This window comes from Microtus ochrogaster, chromosome 2, assembly GCF_000317375.1.
Source record: "Microtus ochrogaster isolate Prairie Vole_2 chromosome 2, MicOch1.0, whole genome shotgun sequence".
NCBI lineage: Eukaryota > Metazoa > Chordata > Mammalia > Rodentia > Cricetidae > Microtus > Microtus ochrogaster.
Genome location: NC_022010.1, coordinates 49,630,040 through 49,651,543, shown reverse-complemented (window position 1 = coordinate 49,651,543; position 21,504 = coordinate 49,630,040). Strand labels below are relative to the sequence as shown.

The 21,504-nt window shown below is 45.9% G+C and overlaps 2 protein-coding genes across 8 annotated transcripts in view; one reads left to right on the top strand and one right to left on the bottom strand.

Annotated features, from left to right (window-relative positions):
• Positions 1-15,199, top strand: part of Upk1b (uroplakin 1B) — a 28,430-nt gene extending 13,231 nt beyond the window's left edge. The window contains exons 4-8 of the mRNA XM_005344990.3: positions 1,674-1,748; positions 2,372-2,494; positions 6,195-6,374; positions 10,429-10,512; positions 14,304-15,199. Of these exons, the coding sequence (XP_005345047.1) occupies positions 1,674-1,748; positions 2,372-2,494; positions 6,195-6,374; positions 10,429-10,512; positions 14,304-14,354 (513 nt within the window). The 3' untranslated portion in view covers positions 14,355-15,199. The remainder of the gene's footprint in view (positions 1-1,673; positions 1,749-2,371; positions 2,495-6,194; positions 6,375-10,428; positions 10,513-14,303) is intronic.
• A 4,551-nt stretch (positions 15,200-19,750) lies between these two features.
• Positions 19,751-21,504, bottom strand: part of B4galt4 (beta-1,4-galactosyltransferase 4) — a 27,835-nt gene continuing 26,081 nt past the window's right edge. For 6 of the 7 annotated variants that reach the window (XM_005344989.3, XM_026788258.1, XM_026788267.1 and 3 more), the window contains one exon: positions 19,751-21,475. In XM_005344989.3, the coding sequence (XP_005345046.1) occupies positions 21,343-21,475 (133 nt within the window). In that variant the 3' untranslated portion in view covers positions 19,751-21,342. The remainder of the gene's footprint in view (positions 21,476-21,504) is intronic. The other variant, XM_026788271.1, reaches the window with a different exon arrangement.

The following is a 21,504-nucleotide window of genomic DNA, read 5'->3' as shown; positions in this document are numbered from 1 at the left end:
TTTTAAGTGTTGTTTTACTATCGGTCAGATAGAGGTGTGTGTTGAGATACAGACTACGAAGTAGGCGTGAATTTTTCAAAGCGGACAAGAACCTCTCTGGAGACTTTTGAGTTCAAGGCGGATGGTTTTTGTATGATGGCCTGCACTGCCCACACTGTCATTGACTCTGCAGTACAGGGACCCCAGAAGACCCTGAACGGCACCGTTGTGAGCGACCCTTCACACTCCTCTGACTAGATCATGCTCTGCCTTTGCAAATGGAAATGAACGTTAACCAGTGGGGAAGAAACTCTTACTTGGGCCTAGACCTCTGGCTTCGATTCCTGTACCCCAAGACATCAGTTTAAGGCACCGTGATCACATGCACATACACACTCACCCACACACCCCTCCCTAGCCCTGAAGTCAATCTCCCACCCTGAGTCCCACTTCTATAGCAGAAGCTCAACCATTTAGGGAGCTGGTTGGCTCACTTCTCTAAGGTAGTGATTGCCCTAGTGCCCAGAAGTGCAGAATATTTGCCTTCTCTGTTTCCTTTGGGTGAGTTAGTTCCAGGGCAAACTCACCCACTCTGAGAGAGCGGGAAAAGGCATGGAGCTCCAGAGAGAAGAGGGAGATCTTCTTGAAGACAATTTCCACTGCACCCTGGGCTCCTTCTTGGCCAGTCATATGTGCCTGACGAAGCGAGAGAACTGAGCTGGGGAGTGGGGGAAAGGAACAGACCCCTCTCTGTGAAGCTGAAGGAGAAATGCGTGTTCCAATGCCTCCTTTCTGGACTAATTGTAGAGGGTCCTGAGGTTCTGTAAGCCACCAAAGCTCTTGGCAGAAGCAAGACAGCAGCCAATATGAAGAGGGTTATGGGGAGGGGGTGTCTCTGGTGTCCCAGAAGGCCCTTTACTAATTTTTTCAGTGGGGTGGTTGTGTTTGTTCTGTTTTATTTTGTTTTAGAGCCAGATAGTAAAAGCAATAAACAGTCCTGACCTTTGAACCCACAAACACCCCCAAAAAGGGAAGACAACGTCCCCTGTCTTCCGCCACTGGCTCCCATAAGGGCAAACACGCATATATAACAGTGTGCGAGGCAGAGGTAAAGTTCTCAATACACATTGTAAAGCGTCTGCTGTTCCGCTCTTTCCCAGCCAGACCCTGGGGGCGGGGCTGCGCAGAGCCGTTTTCTTTCCCACAGTGCCTGCGCCCTGCACCCTTCAGCACAGCGTAAGCAGCACCCAGAGAGCTCTGCTCTGCCTTCACTAGGACATGGGTTTGTAACTCACCCATGAGTCTCCACGCTGGAAGGCTGCCTGCGCGTTACCGAGGAGCCTGGGTGGGAAAGACACAAGGCATTGAACGTGTTCTGTCATCTTTTCCCGGCTTCCGTAGTCCGTGAAGAAAATGACTCCCGCTAAGAAGGGATTCACAACGCTGGGCATTTGTGTGTACACGAAGACTCTGAAACACCCACACATCCCTTCACTGCTTATATTAGCTCCCCATGTTAAAATAGAAACTCATGATGCCGGATGGGAAAGCTCTGAATGGTCATTTCTCTAGAGAGAAGCAGAGAACTGAGAAGACCCACCTGCCAAGGGCTTGGATATTGCATTTGGATGAATGTGCAGTCACGTGGTGAGATTCCCATTCTAACGCTCTGTTCTCGTCTGGCTCCTTCCCAGTACTTCATTATGATGTTCATAGTGTATGGTTTCGAAGTGGCATCTTGTATCACAGCAGCGACACAGCGAGACTTTGTGAGTATGGTCCCCAAAGCACAGAACAGAAATGACAATAGCACTGACCCTGTGGCAACTGACATGCTTTAAGCCCTGGCTGTGTGCTGGTCGTCCTAATACGCACATGTTAAAACTAGTGAGTTTTATTTAATACTCAGAACCCTAGAATCGGAGTATTGATTGTCGTTTCTAAGTTAAAAGAGAGGGGAGGTTCCGAGAGAGAGAGAGAGAGAGAGAGAGAGAGAGAGAGAGAGAGAGAGAGAGAAGACAGTTATCTAACGATGCACAAGTGACAGCAAGATTTCTGCCCCCAGGAAGCCTGGCTCCCAGTGCCCAACCTGTGATCCCAGCATTGGTCATCTTTCACTCGACCATGCTGTGGCCTTCCTGCATGTTCTGCTTTGGGGGAGAATTCAGAATCCTTCTTGTTCCATTTCTTACTAATTCTTTAATCTATACCATCTTAAAACTCCTGTCTACACCAGCCATACGGTGATTCCTTCTTCTATAGAAACCCAAAGCAGCCCCAGCCAAATGCACCTGTGTCCGAGTTTAGCGTCCCTCCAGCCCTGCAGAAGACGTTGCCTTTCGTGGGAGCAGGCGTGCTGATGCTCTCTCTTGTGTCGTCCCTGCCCCTGCAGTTCACACCCAACCTCTTCCTGAAGCAGATGCTGGTGAGGTATCAGAACAACAGCCCCCCAACCAACGACGACAAATGGAAAAACGACGGCGTGACCAAGACCTGGGATAGGCTCATGCTCCAGGTAGGCTGTGTGGCTCTGTGGTGATCCACGGCGCATCTGAACTAGAAAGAACGTGAAGGTGGGTGGGAGTGGGTCAGTGCCTCCAGGGCCTTCCCTCCTGGCCTGGCCAACAAGGAAGGGGGAATGTAAAACACGTGACTCAGTGAGGCCTCTGGCCCCACTCTTTATATCAAGCTACACTGCTGATTAGCCTGCCTCTATAGAGTGTATGTTAAAATCTTTAGATTAGTAATAGGTTCTGCCTCTTACAGTGTTAAGTCTCCCTTATGTTAACAGAAAAAGAGGCCTTCTCACCCCTAAAGCAAACTCAAATAGTGATATGCCCATCTCACCTTTTCATATCTCCTATGAAAAATTCTGCTAAGTACCAGGAGATAGGATTTGATTTAATCACCCATTTTAAGCGGCCACCATTCCATATATCCAGACTTATTCCAAATACCATCAGAACCCCAAGTCTTCCAGAATATTGCCCCATTTTGTCTTTTGTGTATAACCTATAAATATGAGCCAACTCTTCATTGGTCCCAACACACACATATACCCATGCACACACAACTCTCTCACGCACACACATTCTCACATAGATACAGCCACTCACACACATAACCAACCTTTTTATCTGGTCTACTTTCGAAGCTCTCTTGACACATCTGCTTCACTAGAAACCAGGTTGCCGCCTAGCCCCCCCCCCCCCCCCCCCCCCCCCGCCCCCCCCCCCCCCCCCCCGGCCTGGGCTCTTACCTTCATGTGCCCTAAGACTTAGAAAGTGGCTAGGTTTCCTCCTTCTCTGCCTGGCTTCTATATTCTCTCTTCCCTTGATTTCCCTCCTTGTTTAAAAATTTGAGGTTCATGCCAGCGGCCTGTGGGCTCCTTATTGTAGTTATTTGACCCACACCTTCAGTGTCACCAACTGGGCCCTCTTCCCCATACTATCAGCATCCTGCCTTGGAGGAGGTTTCAGAAACCAGATGGGGACTTCGACAGCATCTGCTCTCTCTGTACCTTGTCTTCCTGCATCCCACAGATGCCCACCCCCTTCTCAGCCATCGTCTTCCATGGCCACAGCCAACATGTCATCCCAATTACTGTGCCACCAGCCAGCATGTCCCCACAATGACTGGGCACCCACTTCCTGACAACCTTCTATAACGTCTTCCGTTTGCTCTACTATCCTCACTCCGTCATTTTATTCTGTTAGAATTCGCTGATTTGTCCAATCACCCTTCCATGCTCTCTTTTCTTGCCATCGCTCTCTCCTATCTCCTTCGCTCTGCTGTGAGTCTGTTTTCATCAATCTTTCCTACCCAGTCCCTAGGGAAGTGAATAAGTTACTGTCCAACCCCCCCCCCACCAGGAGGAAAGCCCCTGGTTGTGCTGGTTTGAATGTATGGCTGTAAAGCTCAAATGAGCATTCTCTGTCTCCTGGGTTTTTTTAAACCTGCTTTATCACCATTGCATAGATTTCCCTTTCATGCCTCTGCCAAATTCCTCTCGCGCTCAGCCTCAGCAATGACTGCACCCCATGCTTTAGGAATATAGATGCAAGCAGATGGCATCTGGGTACCTCTCTATCAGCCAGTCCACCTGTCCACTTTGATCTTCAGCTAAGCCTCTTCACTAGTGACAGACAGACTGCCACACCCAGGTCCTCGGTTTCCATTCCGGGTTCCTCTCCTTTTCTGCAGCCTACTCGGCTCTGACTCACCAGCTTCTCTCTAACATCAGCCTATGGGAACACCTTCGAGAACTCTTGCCCACTGCTCGCCCATTATTCTGCTCCACTACTGTTGGATTTCATGGCAAATCTCAGAAGAGAGCCGCAGACCGGACGCTCTCATTGTCCCCCTTTCCAGCTGCTTTTAGCCCGGTGCTCTGCTCACACGACACTATGGCAGTTACCAGTTCCTTACTTTTACATTAGTCACCTTGAAGACCCCTTCCTAGTCTCCTTTGTTGGACTTTCACCCCTTTCCCAGCTCAGGGTTAAAGTGGATCAAAGCTCGGTTCCAGAGCCTTAACTCTTTCTACCTATACCTAGATCCTCATCTGAAATAAACCCGCTCAAACATAACTCAATTCCCCTAGAATGCACATACATACCACAACACACACATACCACAACACACACACCACAACACCACACACACACCACAACACACACACCACAACACACACACCACAACACACACACATATACAACACACACACATAACACACGCCATACCACACACACACACTCATACACCACAACACACACACATCACACATACATACACACCACAACACACACCACACACATGCACCACAACACATACACGGGCACCAAAACACACACACACACACCACACATACACACACACCACACCACACCACACACACACACACACCACAGAATGATCTTTTTCCTGGTTAGCTATTTCCTATATCTAAGTGACAAAAATGCACATTATTTCAAGATGATCTTTGTTCTTAGATTTGCTTGGTTATATTTATTCTAAAATTTTGGGGAGGCCTGTAATTTTTCCTTCCTCACTGAAACATTTTAGCAGAATTTATGATAAGGAAAGGAGGCGATATGGACGCCACAGCCTCTCTCCAGTGTGTGCAGACTTCTCAGGGCATCAGAGGTGTCCATCGGCCCCTTCTCCTATGTAGAGGGACAGATGTGTGCCACCAGGTCAGAAATGGTTTTTCAGTTTACTTTCCCTCTTATAAAATGAGGTGGTGGCGCACGCCTTTAATCCCAACACTCAGGATGCAGAAGTAGGCAGATTTCTGTGAGTTCGAGGCCAGCCTGGTCTACAAAGTGAGTTCCAGGACAGTCAAGGCTACAGAGAGAAACCCTGTCTTAAAAGAAATAAACAAACAAAAAAACACCTGGAAAAAACTGAAATAAATAAATGATAGATAGATAGATAGATAGATAGATAGATAGATAGATAGATAGATAGATAAAACTAATGCATAATTGATCTAGGAAAATATTACAAACACAGAAAAGGAAAACAAGAATAATTGCTAATTTCTTTACTACTAAAACTTCTCATTTTATGATTTTTAAATGATAATACTCTCATGTTAATGTATCTTGCTTTAAGTATTAATAATAACAAATGCCTAGTAAGAGTTTACTATGAGCTAGGTGCTATACCAAGTACATTAATTATATTAACACACTTGATCCTCACAAAAATTCTATAAGGTAGGTCCTATATTCATTTCTAATCTATAGTCAAATGGAACAAGCCTTAGAGCAGTGGTTCTCAACCTTCCTAAGGCTGCAGCTCATTATTACAATTCCTCATGTAGTGGTGACTCCAAACCAGAAGATTATTTTATTGCTCTATTATAACTGTAATTTTGCTACTACTAAGAATCATAATTAAATATCTCATATGCAAGATATCTAATATACAGCCCCTGTGGAAGAGCTGGTCCACCTCCAAGAGGCCGCGACCCACAGGTTGGGAACCACTGCCTTAGAGACCTACAAGGTTATTCCCATTCACGACTGTTAAATTTATAAGCACAAAAACATTTTTTGGAAACCAAGGACAACCATGAGCTCCAGTTTGGAGATATTTTAGTAATGTAAGATACGGTATGCTTCTAGTACTTTCTCCACGAAGCCTTGGTTATGACACTGATGGCTTTAGTACGGGGCAGAGATAACGTGGTGTCTCTCCTCGGCTGGCAGGACCACTGCTGTGGTGTAAACGGCCCATCAGACTGGCAGAAATACACCTCCGCCTTCCGGGTGGAGAATAACGATGCCGACTACCCTTGGCCCCGGCAGTGCTGTGTCCTGAACACACTTAAACAGCCTCTCAACCTGGACGCTTGCAAACTCGGGGTGCTCGGTTACTACCACCGTCAGGTGAGTCCCCTCTCCTCTGAAGACCTGGCAGGAAGTGCTTCTGCTCCTCATGAGGAGAATAACAGTCAGCCATGGGTAATGTCCGCATGGAAGTCTACCTGTTTCCCCTACACCTCGTATTACGTTTTCTTCTCTGTGAGTGCTCATTTAGAATTGTTGTAATTTTTAATTGTACTAAAATTACTGCGACATGAGGATTTCCGTAGCACAAACCAACTTGGTGTCAATAATGACAACCTGTGTAATGTTCGAAAGCGGTTTTTTTTTTTTTTGAGAAATGTTTGCATTAGACAGAGGCTTGCAAAATGGAGATTAGAAAGAATGATATACAAAAAGAATATTATTCAGTTCCAAAACAACAGCAACTCCCGAGGTCAGAGGTGATGAAAGGGGGGTGTTCAGCAGGATTAGACTGGTGATTTGGACGGAAGATGATTTATATGCATGTGAGTTTTGTCAAAGTGCATCTGCGCTGATGAAAGTGACCTGACGACAATCACGAAACCCTTACCGACGTCTTCCTGAATGCCTGATGTTGTGTCGTGTGCCGCACACAGACTGTGATGCCTAGGGTGCTCAAGAGTTGGTGCTGGCTGTGCTCTGTAGTCTACACAGGAAGAATGGAGCTAGAGATGCCAACCGGACCTTGCCCGTGCTTACACAGTTAGTAACTGGCAGTCAGGCTTCAACTGCAAGCCACATAGCTTGAAAGCACAGACGCCGCATCAGTAAAGGCTTGGAAATAGTCCCCCAAAGTCTTCTTGAGCGCTCTCAGACCCGGTAACCAACATCTGCTGACACAGCACACTGAAGCCCTCTGCCCTGCTTTGGCAGCGGTCACTGTGAGGAAGAGCACCAGTAGGTCAATCTGTCAAATAATTCAGAAGCATCCGGCTTTTCCGCACAGAAGTAAATGCCACAAACCAGACGTTTGGAGTGAGAGCCGCCTGTCAGGGTGCCTGAACTGGATGCGTCCATTCACAAAGGACAGGGGAGTGATACAGATGACTTTGTGGCGGTGTCCATAGCAACCCTCACTGGGCTTCAGAGCAACCTCGTTATGGCATTGTATTAGCCACTTATATTTGGGCTATAATAAAAATTAAATTTATTGCTCAAAATCAGCATAAAATGCAGCTATCGCCCATACCACTCATAAAATGTTTTCAGCATGTCCACATTAGAAGTGGCTCGTGCAAACCAGACTTTGCTGAATTACAGTCACATACAAGCAGTGTCCTCTCTCTAAAAGGGACAAAGGGGCATCCACCTTCCCGTTAGAGCATAGCCTTGTCTTCCCACTATAATACATAGCACTCCAGCGATGGAAATCAACCAAAACCACTTACTCAAGCTTAAAGGGGCCAGTTTGAAGGGGAAACACAAACTAACTCTTTTTCTTTTGACTGTTTTGGGACCTCCAGACCCATCTTGACACCTTCCTTTGGCCTTATCTGCCTTCAGTGTCTCTGTCTCCACTGCAGGCAGCTGAACCACAGCTAAACCATCGCCACTTCGCCCCACTCCTCAACCAAGTTCCTCTCTTCCTTTCCCCCGTTGCCTCTACTCTTTCCATCTCTCTCATTCTTCGCCCTGACCACAAGCAGACCTATCGGTCTGACTCTCCCGTTCTTGGTCCCCCAGATTCCCACATATCCCCACTTTATGACATACAGGTGCTGCTAATTCCACTCCAACAATCCTTTGCTATACACGGAAACAATCCACCCGAAACCTACTATCGTTTGCCGTTGTCTTTGCATTTACCTTGTCCACAAATTTCTATGAGCTGCCTTAAGAGCTGTATTGCTTAGTTCCATATCTTCAGCACTTGGCATAATGCTTGGCACAAGGCAGACACTCAAGAAATGTTTGGTGGGTTCAGAAGTGAGTGAAGGAGTGGATGGCTCCCCTTTCGTAGCCGTCCTGAAGCTTTGCAACATTTGCACTGCACCAAGGTGTTGCTGTAGCCATAAACACTAACAGAACTAGGAAAGTCAGACTAAGTATATAAGGAGGGAAATCAACCAGAATTACACAAAGCAGGTCAAATACACACACACACACACACACACACACACACACACACACTTAGGCTTCTTCAGCCTTGAAAATACTACATGCAAATCTTGATGACTTTACCTGAAGAATATTAAAACATACTAAGAGAGTACAGTCCCAATAAAATAATTAGCCTCCTGAAAACTCACTAATGAGATGAAAAATTGTGGATTTTGACTGTGAATTCCACAAAGACAAGAGTCCTTTCTGTCTTGCTCCAGCTAAGTGTCCAACTCAGAACCCAGTACCTGGTGTAAACTGGCTTTTACATATAATATTAGATTAATGATTACCTCCCAAGCTTTTCAAGAGAATGAGAGTGTTCTGTGTTTTCCGAGTGGAGACTGTGATCATTACTTAATATCCTTTCATTAAGTCGGTTTCTTGTTTGTTCTTTCGTTCATTCAAGATAGGTCGGCATTCTGTAGCTCAGGCTGACCTTGAATTTATAACCTTGCCTAAACTTCCTGAATGCTGGGGTTACAAACTCTCATTCTGTAAATTATTATTAGGTACCTGCTAGATACTAGGCACTCATTCTAGGTTCTCGAAGGCAACAATTAACACGATAAACCCTCTGCCTTTGTGGAGGCTGCAATCTGTTATAGACGACAAATAAGGAACACACTGCACACAAGCGCGCAGGTTCCTGGCTGTGGGGTGCCCGAAGCAGACATAAAGCTGTATCGGTAAATGGAACATGATGAAGAAAACCGCCTTCTCTGTGGCTGTCCAGAAAGCCTTTGTTGAGATGACATCTCAGAGACCTGAATTACGTGAGGAGAGGGGGAGCTGGCGTGTTTAGGGAACACTTCTCGGCCCATGCAAATCCTGGAGCATTCTTAGCACCTTGGAGGGGCATCAAGAAGACAAGCCTTACAAGGCTAGAGCAGTTGGGAGATGTCTAGAAGGGATGGGTAAACCTCGATCTAGTGAGTGGGCTCAGATGCGCTAGGCTCTGGCCTCTGATGAGCTGACTCAGTACCACAGGAGGAAGCCCATGCATGCTCTTCTTGGAGGGGTCTTAGCCCTCCAGTGAGGCCCTGGAGGGGCCAGAGCAGTACGAGGAAAAAGACTCAGGAGTGCTTGCATTTGTGATACTTTTAAATAGACCCTAAAGGATTTGCTTAAGGTTAAATATTGGAGAAAGAAATTAAGGAAAATTCCAGGAGGTTTTATTGGCCATCCTGAAATGCAATAAAGTCAGGAGGGAACTACTGAAGCATCAGGGTAGAAAACAGCATGCGTGTGGCTTAAGGAAGGGGGACGCTGAGTCATGGAACATGGAACATGAAGTGTACAGTTGTAGCTGCTAGGTAGAACATGATTCATAAAAACCCAGAGACAGATACTGGGGTTCAACCTGAAAGTCAGAAAAGCAAAGCAGCCAGCCACTGGCTCTTACCTCGACCTAGGTCCGAAATGGCGATCCTGCCTCCTGGAATCTCAGAATGAGACTGTGTGTGAAAGCTGTCTCCTCCTGTCTTATATCCCTCCCTAGGGCTAGTATTAAAAGCATACATTACTACCACCGGTTTCTATGGCAAACTAGTGTGGCTACTGGGATTAACGGTGCGTGTCACCATGGCCTGGTATGTAAGGCTGACCAGTGGGGCTGTTTGACTCTCTGTTCTTCAGGCAAGCTTTATTTATTTAAAAAAAAAAAAGAAAGAAAGAAAGAAAGAAAGAAAGAAAGAAAGAAAGAAAGAAAGAAAGAGAAAAGAAAAAAGAGAAATATCACTACAGGTGGGTGTGGCCTAAACCTCATGGACAACCTAGAATAGTTGCTGAAATTTGCAGACAAATCCAGCACACTTGCCTCTGGACCTTTTGGGGCATGGAATCTGCCTGGAATAATTTCCTGCATGATCCCTGTGATCCCTAAGGTTATGGCAAAGTTACTCAGATGGTTGTCAGCTATTAATCTGACAGCATCGGTTCGTATCTCTGCTCTATACTCCCCATATTAATGTAGCTCATGCCATCTTCCCAGGGCTGCTATGACCTGATCTCTGGACCATTGGACCGGCATGCCTGGGGAGTTGCCTGGTTTGGGTTTGCCATCCTCTGCTGGACTGTGAGTATCCTCAGCACATTTTTTTATATATATATTTCAGAAAAGGGCAATAATGAGAGACCTTAAGATGATTCCTGGTTATATCAACTAACCTAAAAAGTCTGGAAGCCAAGTCTTGCAGCTAAGAAAGTCAGGAGACTTCAGGCACCAGACCAAAGACAATGAGGTCCCTTAAGGTTGGGATGTCAACCTCCCTCCTAGGGAAAGGATGTGCCTACTGTGTAAACCCTTCCTCTGGCTGCCCCAGATGAACCCAGCTAGGCTTCTTAGTGAGCTCCAGCCGTGCTCCACACTGTGTAACTCATCACAACTAGACTTCAAGGCCCCTCCTGTCACCTCTCAGGACAACTCCTGAGGCCCGACCTCAGCTGTCTAGCTGTCAACAGCCTTATCACTTCCTGCTGCCTCTGTGAGGTCAGAGTGAGGTCAGAGCTCTGGCTCACAGCCCTGACTGCACAGTGAAACCTCCTAGACCAGGCGGAGCTGGTGTGCACCCCTCTCTGTGCCTCCTCAGTGGAAGCTATGGCTGGGCCTTGGAACTTTGTTTTATTTTGCTTATGTTTGTGTCTTGATTTGGTAATTTTTTCTAGATGATTGTAAATTTCTGTCACAGCCGAGAACCATGATATTCAGGAAAGAATAGCAGAGTTTGATTACTATTGAACACCTTGAGATATGTAAAGAATTTTAAAAAAAGCTATTTTTCTCTGGGACCAGTGTCTACTGACATTTACTTCCACTAGGTATAGCGACTGAAAAAAATTAAATAGTTATTAATTTGTTTTAAAATAAGATAATAAGCCAATTGCAAGTTCATATAGCAACATAATTCTAAATTAGGAATTATAGAAAAATAATAAGTATTTTGCAAAATAAAAAATTGGTGAAGTATTGCATGTTCCTCCAATCCTGTCGAGGTCTGGCTTCCTAAAAGAAGCCGAGCCTGTCACAGGTGCTCCTCCATTGCGTCTATGCTAACATTCCCCAGCGCTGAAGGACTGGAAGGAAGTAGGTCCTTCATAACAGTGTGCAGTTAAGAACAGGAATATTCGGGCAATCTTATTGAAGGTGAATATCCTGAATATTGCTTTGAAACTATGTGCCCTTCTCTACAAGCTTCTTCGAGATAAATTGCAGTATGGATCTGAAACTAGATTAATGAAGAACTTTTTGTACTATTTGCATGATCTCCGATCTGTACCTAAGCCTATAACGTCAGGAACGGGCTGTTTGGGGAAATGCAGCTTCACTGTGTTTCGTAGCACTTGCTGGTGTTTGTTGGTTTCTCTATGTTTACACTAGAAGATCATGTTCATCAATATTGCCACACTGGAAAAAATCTCAGGATTCTACCGAACCCACGAGAGCATGACAATTCTCCAGAGATCTGATTTTTGTTTGACAACTCAAATTCAAGATTGGCATCATACATTGTCAAGTGTTTTCTTTGCAGGAAGACTAATGTTGTAAACTTTGGAGAAAATATCTGCCCAAATATCCAAGCTTAAATAACTGTAGCTTCTTTTATTGACTTTTTTCAAATAAAATTAATATTTCAAGGAAAAAAAAGTTAAGTCAGTGCATAACCCATCACATAAGTCCTCTCCTTCTGCACAACTATATCTCAGAGATGCCATGGGATTTGGAGCATTCTTATTATGTAGAATATTAAAAAGAGATGTAAATCAAAGGTCAAAGTACTGTGTGATCAATAGCTTTGGCAGCTCCTTGGAGGACCGTCCCAGATAAACTTCCTGCTTCCTCCTTTCCCCTGGGTGTATAACAGTGCAGGTTACAAAGGGAGCTGATGCAAGTCAAGGCCTCTGCCTGGATTTCCCTGAGGCTTGGCAGTCTGACCTTATTCTGCTTTTGCACCACCAGTGCCCATGGAAAGACACCGAAAGGGCAAATGAAGCCCTTTTCCTTAATTATTCTTGGCCTCTCTGGCCCCTGAAGGGTGTTCGTTTGCTTTGGAAAGGGCTGAGTGAGAGGGTGTAGAATGAGGGAGGGAGAGAAAGCTGTTCCTCCAGGAAGTGCTCCACTGTAGGATCATCTCTGCTGTGAGACTGCACCAATGACATAGTCGATGCTGCTCGAAGCAGAGAAGCCGCTCTCCTTTGTCTCCCCCAGTCCCTAGCACAACAGAGTAAAGGTTCAGTGATTTATTGAATCTACAGGGTTTCTCTGTAGCTTTGGAGCCTGTCCTGGAACTAGCTCTTGTAGACCAGGCTGGTCTCGAACTCACAGAGATCCGCCTGCCTCTGCCTCCCGAGTGCTGGGATTAAAGGCGTGCGCCACCATGGCCCGGTTTATTGAATCAATTTTAATGAAAACGGGGAAGTGTCTGTTTGTGCTGTACTACCAGGAATTAGAGGACATTTAAAGGCGTCTAAGGGTCATGGGGTTACTAGCTGTACACAGGTATCAAATTCTCAATTATAAATACTGCTAATTTCCTGAAAATCAGTAGCAGGGGATAAGAATTAGAGACATTGTGGTCTGCTATGGATGAGACATCATGTCAACTAGTCTTCCCATGAGACCCCCTCAAGAACAGCAGTCGGTCTGCCCGACAAAGAAGCACACTTGGGAAGAACTCCTAGGCATAGCCAGTTCACTTCTGCTCACAGAGGGCTTTCCAGTTCTCAGCCTCTGGGTAGAGATTCCTTTGTAGGTCGCATATCAGATAGCCTGCATATCAGATATTGACATTATGATTGATAACAGAGAAAAATACAGTCATGAAGTAGCAACAAAATAATTTCATGGCTGGGGGTCAGCACAGCCTGAGGAGCTGTACTAAAGGGCTGGGCAGTTGGAAGGTTGAGAAGCACGGCTCTAAGGCCTGTCAGGCTCTGTGTCTTTGGGTTTGTTACTTCGCTGTGCTTCAAGTCCTTCAGAGACATTTGAAAGCCGATGTGCCTGGTGCACACAAGTCATAATCAACATCAGGCCCAATTATAATCCATTGTCTCACCCACAGCTCTAGATCTGAGGTAGAGAGAGAGAAGGGGTGAAGTTTATTTTACAGAGACTGGGGCTCAAGGAAGCAAAATGGCATGGCGAGGACCCAGGGAGTAGACGGCAGATGGGTAGCAGCCTGGACATTCCAACTTCACTCCTGAGTGAGAGGCCTTAGGTTCTGTGGTATTCTACAGAGGCAGCCATTCAAAGTGGTAGGACTTTTAGAAGGAAGGGCTTTAAGATTAGAAGGAGAACGTGACCCAAATGGCTGGAGATCTAATTCTGTTGGGGGAGCACCTCCCAACATGCCCCAAACCCCGATTTACATCCCAGTACAAATAAACCAAGGATGCTTGCCATGCCTATAATTTTAATACTTGGAAATGGAAAGCAGAAGGGTCAAAAATTCCAGGTCATCCTACGCTATATAGCATGTTCAGGGCTAGCCTAGGCTACATGAGACCCCATTTCAAAAAATAAACAAATAAATAAAACTTAAAAAGATGATCTATGCAGTTGCTAATGAAACGTGAACACTGGAGTATTTAGCTTTGATAACAGGAAGGAAGGATTTTCCCAAGGGAGCACTTGAGAACTCAGAGACTACACAGAAAGTGGGGAATGGAGAAATGGCTCTGAGTGGCCGATTATAAGCAATGCTCTCTCATATGGGATGGACAGAGCAGCAGCTGGCCCCTAAATTACAGCTAGAGACTCCGTGTCACCTAAGTCCGCACAAAAGGAATGCCATCGTTTTATATTAAGGTTGATGTTAATTAAGATCCTGTCTTAATCATTTGTTTTCCTTTTTCCCATTTTAATTCTAGTTTTGGGTTCTCCTGGGTACCATGTTCTACTGGAGCAGAATTGAGTACTAAGCACACAGTATCTCTGCCACACCTCCCTCCTCGGGTGACTCTGGACTTGGTGCTGGAACCTGCTATTTCGTCACGTGCTCTCTGTGTGCTCTCCACAGTGACGTATGCGTCTCTCACTCAAACGCCAGCTCCGGTGGAATGGGCTCCTTTTAGGCTCTCGGGCTGCTGCGCTCCTCAACAGAAATGTTTCTCGTCCTTGCCTAACACTCTGCAACATATTTATGGACCGTGAGACAGAACATTTGGATGGAGATAGCTCCATCCCTGTTTATGTTTACTGTGGGGACACCATGACATTCACAGGAGCCTGCCCTACCACTTGCAAGCTCTGTCTGTATTTAGTAGCAAATTTGAGCAACAGGGAGCCCATATTTCTTACTATTTCTTCAGCCTTGCAAGATGTGCTTGCCACTGTGTAGACCGGGCAAGGGGAGGAGGGAGACTGCAGAACTCTGTTCTGGTTTGGCGATAACGTCTGTCCACACTGGTGGCACTCCTGACACACCTGCTACCTTTGGATACTTTTTATTCTCTGGGACAGTCATTGATTTTCATTTAATAAGCCTTCAGACTTCCTCTTCTGCCCCGTGGAGTGACAAGCATTTAGCAGTTTCCTTCTCAGTTAACTGGAAGTACGTAATCTTTAGGGACATTGACACTCCCCACTTTACATCAGCTCAAAGGTTTGAACGTGGCAGTCCAAGCCAGCTCTTAGAACAGGTGATTGAAAGGGACTTTTGTTTGCTGTCAAAATAGTTTGGTCCTGAAGGAAGTCCTGACAACTCACCATTGTTTGCTTATCTTTCAATTAAGAAGCCCATAAAATACACTGACTTTCTTTGATTCTACCTGGTGATGCATGAGTCTAACAAAAGAAGAGCCCCAACTGTGGGGGTTAAAGTGGAAGAAGTGGGAGACACACACTTGTGGGTTCCTGCTGACTAGTGCACTGTCACTGTCCACATGGACAGGAAATGGCTGGAATTCTCTCTCCTTTTTCTTTTCTCTCTTGCAACATTGTGCTGTGGAATAATGCTCTAGTATACTGTAAAGATTTGTCATTTAGTTTAATAAAACACTGATTGGCCAGTAGCCAGGCAGGAAGTATAGGCTGGGTGACCAGACTAGGAGAATTCTGGGAAGAGGAAAGGCAGAGAAATGCAGTCACCAGCCAGACTGAAAAGCAGGATAAGAATGTTGCACTATGTTTATGTTTAGCCATATGGCTAAACATAGACAAAAGGTATGGGTTAATTAAAGTTGTAAGAGCTAGTTAATAATAAGCTTGAGCTAGCAGGCCAAACAGTTTATAATTAATATAAGCTTCTGTGAGTTTACTTGGGACTGAACAGCTGCAGAACTGAGCAGGACAGAAACTTTTGTCTACAATATTGTCCTTTGAAGTTATTGCTCCACTAGGAAGCAATGTGTGATGCCAACAGCTCAACTGTGTTCCTTATGCAGAAAACACACCCATCACTTAGAAACAGTCAGCCTAGGCATGAAGGTCCTGCCTCCCCAGCTCCCTGTGGTTAGGCAGAACACTGGAGAGGAAGAACAGTCAGAGAAGAGAAGTGGACTCCCTTGCAGCAGAAGCCTGCTCTCTGATCCCTAGCACAGCTTACCTCCAACTTTCCACCTGGCTTTGTCTCTTCTGAAGAAGGCATCACTCTGTGCCTGCTAGGTGAGCACTCTACCCACTTAGCTGTATCCCTACCTCCTGGTGCCCATTGCTTTCCACCATTAACTAGATTTTCCACTGGGCTCCATTGTCTGAGTGGTTCCCACCCAACCTTACTTCTGCCTTCCCTTCCAGAGATTTATGCTTCAAAACGTTTTCTGTTACAAAACCCTCATTTCTTTGTGACTGGATCTTAGCCTCAAAAGCACAGTAAGGAAGTTCCATTACCCACAGGAACAGGTTTTGATCCTTCCCAAACCAAGGAAGGATGGTGAGCCCAGCCACCCCAGTGATAGAGAGGGACAAGGCTTCATCTCCCCCTGCAGCGTTCTGCCATTCCCAAGCCTGAGCTGTGACTACTGCCAGCACTCCCTTTAGGTCACCCAGCAATTTCTTCATAGAACCCACTTCCATTCCCGCCTCTTTCCCTCATGCCCCTGGCTTCTTTCTCTTCTTCAAGCTCCTGGAACTGGAAATAGGGTGGGGCGGAGGAAGGCTGTTGTCCTTGAGAGTCACCCAGACATGATTTCTGTGAAACCTTCCTTTCTCAGTTATTAGCTTGCCCACCAATTATCACTGAAACCCAAACCAGTCAGGCTAACTCTGGGGCAAGTTTGATTGAGTGCAACACGGAAAAGTCACCCTGTCTCCGGTTGGCCTCATCCTTAAGCTGTGGCAGCCTGATTAAATTTAACATTTCAAAGTCCTGGAACCAGAATAAAGAATCTGCTTCTGTCTGAACAGCAGAACAGATGCATTCCAGCTATTCATAGGTAGCATTACAAACTTGAAAAACTACTGTCCCATCTAACCCCACCCCTATCTGTCTGATTGACAAGAAGTGCTGTGGTTGGGGGTGGGGTTAAAAACTAGCCACTAACCTGACTTCTTACTGTAAAGGATTGCTTTCCATGGAATCTCCCTTCTCTTTCCTGCTTCGCCTCACTCGGCTTCTTATCCACTTCTAGACAAGCTAGGGAACAGACAGCAACCACCAGATAACCAGCTGAGTCCGGTTTCATACATGTTTATCTGAAGGATCAAGTGGTCATGTCCAACAAAGAGAGCCAGAACGGTCTTAACCAGTAGTCCTTAACCTTATTAATGTAGCAACTCTTTAATACAGTCCCTCATGATCGTAGTATTCGCAACCATAAAATTTTCCATTGCTAACTCATAACTGTAATTTTACTACTGTTATGAATCATAATGGAAAGATCTGATATGCAGGATATCTGATCTGTGACTCCTGTAGTGGTTGAGAACCACTGTCTTAGAGACAGGGAGCATTGTGAACACATGGGAGATGTTCTCTTCCTCCAGCCCATGGTCCCCATGCCTGGTACAACTGGGTACATGCACTGCACGCACATGCGCACGCTCACACACACACACCTACATGGTTACTAGAGAGTTAAATTTTAAAAACCAAAGGGTACGGTACAGTTGTACATCATTTCCCAGCATGTGTGAGGCACGGTACCATAAAAAAAATAAAACAAACAAAAATATGACAGAGGAGAGATGGGTCAGTGACTCGGAGAGCTTACTGCTCTCACAGAAGACTCGGGTTTGGTTTCCAGCATCCACATCAGGGCCTCACAACAGACTGTACAAGGGATCTGACGCTCTCTTCTGGCCTCTGCGGTCACCCACATTTGTGTACACACACACACACACACACACACTTAAACACACTCACACGCACATACATACACAGTCTTTTCTTAAAGAGAAAGTTTACACAGGATAAGCATTCACTTGTGTTCTACCGTTCACTGACTTTCTAAGCCCCCAAACTACACACTTACACATGCACACTCAAGGCTGAGGATTTATCAGCGTTCTCAGCTGTTGTCAACGGACCCTTTGTCTATTAGGGTGCGCTCCCTGAAGGGGGGACCTCTGAGCCACTCACGCGAGTGCATTTCGGAGACCTGTCTGACTCTCTCAGCAGACATAAGTGCTCCCTATACTGCAAACGATACAAGTGCTACAGCTTAAACTATCTTGGCAAGCGAGAACTTGAGACTTTCCTAATATTTCCCATCTTATAGCACACATCGATGGCTCTGGGCAGGGACTGTCAGACCTGGGGAAAAGTGGAAAACATGAGTCTGGCAGAAAATGACTTTCATCTCCTTCAAGAGTCCACTCCAAGAAACTTCTCCTCCTGGGGTATAGGAGGAAGTGTGAGGTGGTTCAGAGCCAAATAACTAGGGGAGGAGAGCAGATGAATGCTTGAAAGTCATTTTGGGGGTTCAGAAGATACCAAATCTCAGTAGGAGTCGAAAAAGAATATAGATTCAGGAAAGCTACCCCAAAGAAAGAAGCCCTGCTGAAGACAATGTGGAATAGTAGTTTTATAGTCCGATGACTTGAGTCTGGGCTTGACCCAGCTTTTGCTCCACTGTGAGATCTCTAGCAACTGCCCATCTGTTCTAGGTCTCCACCCCTTCCCTTAGCCCTCTGATCCCAGGAAATTGTATAAAAACATTACAACCTGTGAGCACCATAAAAAATGAGCACTAGCCCAAGTAATTTTTAAAACAATTTAAACCTTGCAAGGGCCACTCATGGCCATGGGGAGTGTCAATGTCCAAAAAGCCAGCGCTCATATGGTTCTTGGCAGCCACGGTGTGCTGGCATATCTACCTTCAACATCCAGAATGTGTGATGCTATGGCATGGACTGTGACCGAATACATACGCAGGAACTGGGAGCTGGCTCCTTTGGCCAGCCAGGGAGGCGTAGATGATAGCAATTAGCAAGTAGGTAGTCCAGGGCTCCAGCCCTCAGTGGGCCTTGGACTACCTGCAGGAGTCACATGGCACAGGGGTGGCATGAGGGTCCCACAAGATTATCTTGCACCTGAAGACGTTTTGGAACAAGTCATTGAGATGACCTGTCCATTTCTCTGGTTGAAAGAACTAGCTGAAGAAGGGCCAGAGGTGTATTTCAATGGTTTCCAACATTTTGTTAATGCAGATTGCCTATGACCAACAACAAAAGTCAGGGAGTTTCTATATGGCATTCACTATATTCTTCTCTTAAAAAAAACTGAGTCTCACCAGGGGTGGGCCGGTGCACACCTTTAATCCCAGCACTAGGGAGGCAGAGGCAGGTGGATCTCGGTGAGTTCGAGGCCAGCCTGATCTACCAAGCAAGTTCCAGGACAGCCAAGACTGTTACACAGAGAAATCCTGTCTCAAAAAAAAAAAAAAACTAAACCAAAACAAACAAATAAAAAAAACAAGAAACTGAGTCTCAAATCCCCTGACACACCACTCTTTCCTGTTACCCTCCCCAACCAGTTTCAGAGACCCTGTGCCTCTGCAGAAAGAAGGGAGTGGGAGAAGCTTTCTCACTAGCATGGGCCACTACCAAATCTCCTGAGAATACAATTCCCTTTGTAAGGTTTGGCACGAAAACCATGAGTATGATTTTGCTAAGCAAAGAAAAGATGCAGTTTTTACTTCCTATGCAGAGTTATTGATAAACCAGACTAGCCCTAAGCAAACCTGCCAAGCTTTTTTTTTTTTTTTTTTTTTGGTTTTTCGAGACAGGGTTTCTCTGTGGTTTTGGAGCCTGTCCTGGAACTAGCTCTCTAGACCAGGCTGGTCTCGAACTCACAGAGATCCGCCTGCCTCTGCCTCCCGAGTGCTGGGATTAAAGGCGTGCGCCACCACCGCCCGGCTCCTGCCAAGCTTATTAAAAACAAAAAAGTTCCTTCAAATCCTTCTTCCTCCTTTGGTGGTGTTCACTCCAAACCCTCCTGATTCCTCGTCCTGTCTGGCAGGATTAGGTATTATTTCTACTTACCAACTGAGTCTAGTGGCGATGGGGTCACGTAATGATGACGGACTGAGGCCCGGGACACAGCCACACAACACTTAACATCTGTGTTAATTACTTGTCCACTTATCCACCTAATCAAATGAAATAATTACTACTCTTCTGACTGAAAAACAGAATGGCTTCTTCTGTCTTCCTTCCATTACCCTGCCCCCTTTGCCCTGCCCCCTACGAAGCTCGGCCGTGCTGGGACCTTCTCTCTCAAATTGCTCTGGTTTCCACGCCAGCACCACACCCACAACATTACTCCAGATGGGGGGGGAGGGACTGTCCCTAGCACTAACCAGCCAGGAGCACTCCCAAAGCCCTGTAGTCTCCACTTCTGACTGTGGGAAGGACACACAGAGGAATGAAAACAGTAAAATTCAGAGAGGCCCGAGACTAAAACTGAGTCGTGGCTTGTTGCAGTTGGCTATGGAGGCCAGAGGCATAGGGTCCCCTGAAGCTGGCAGTTGTAAGTTCCCCCTCAAGGGAGTGCTGGGAGCCAAATTCAAGTCCTCTGCAAGAGCAGTACATGCTCTTAACTGCTGAGATATCTCCAGTCCACTGTTCGGTGCTTAAGATGTTTAAAATCAGAAGTGCTGAACTGAATAAACCTTTGGTCTATACGAACAGTAAAAAAAGAAGACCAAGAGCCAGAAGCATTTTCATGTTTTACTACAGAGGTACTCTAGAGATGTATTATCAGTCATGATGTAGCTTATAAACTGTTCGTTCGTATCCTATGCGTACAAAATCATTTTATAAAAAATGCTTTAAAAACTAGGAGAGAGTGTTCTCTGGTGGGCTCTTGCTGGCAAGTGCCTCTGAAGAGACTGGTACATTCGAGGTCGGGTGGCCACAGGCTGGAAGGTGTTTCCGATGAGGAAGCAAACAGCACGGAGGACTGGGGGCAGCAGTCACCGCTGCCAGTTCACACCACACTCCCCCTTCGTCACCTCTTCATTGCTGGGTTCATGGGGTCTGATTCCTGACTTTGCTCCGCTCCTCTATGGCCTTCTTCTCATCCGGAATCCACCGCTTCTCAGATGGCCACATAGGATACACGCGTGACAGAAACACATCTTAGTACCTTTCTATCTCGGGCCTAGCAGTTCTGGCTCTCTAGGACACACGGGGATTTTGTTCCCCACTCTTTAATCCCCTGATGCTTTGCTGGAGTCGATCTTTCAAGGACACGGCTCCCAGGTAGCCTTCATTGCATCTTTTCATCTTTAGTCCGTCAAGTATGGGCGTTACACTTCACTGCTGGAATCAGAACAACTAGGAAAGCTGTCTCATTATGACGGCTCAACATTCCCCATGACCAAGAGCGTGGCCGAGAAAACAAAATGGAAAAATCCGGCCTAATAATTATCTGGAACGAGTCCTTAGTGTGCGCTACTATGGAAGTCTCTAGGCCAAAATTATGGCAAGTTATCACTTCTCCTGAACCCCATCCAAAGATCCAGGTCACACACCAGTCCAGAAGTCCACTGTGACGTTGATGTATAAAGGATTGTGTTCCACGGAGAGTAATCTGTAAGAACAACTTGATAGGCCATCTGTTTTCCAGACTCGTGACATCTGGTTTAACAGCTTCATCCTAAGATAAAAAGAGTAAATGAGAATGAT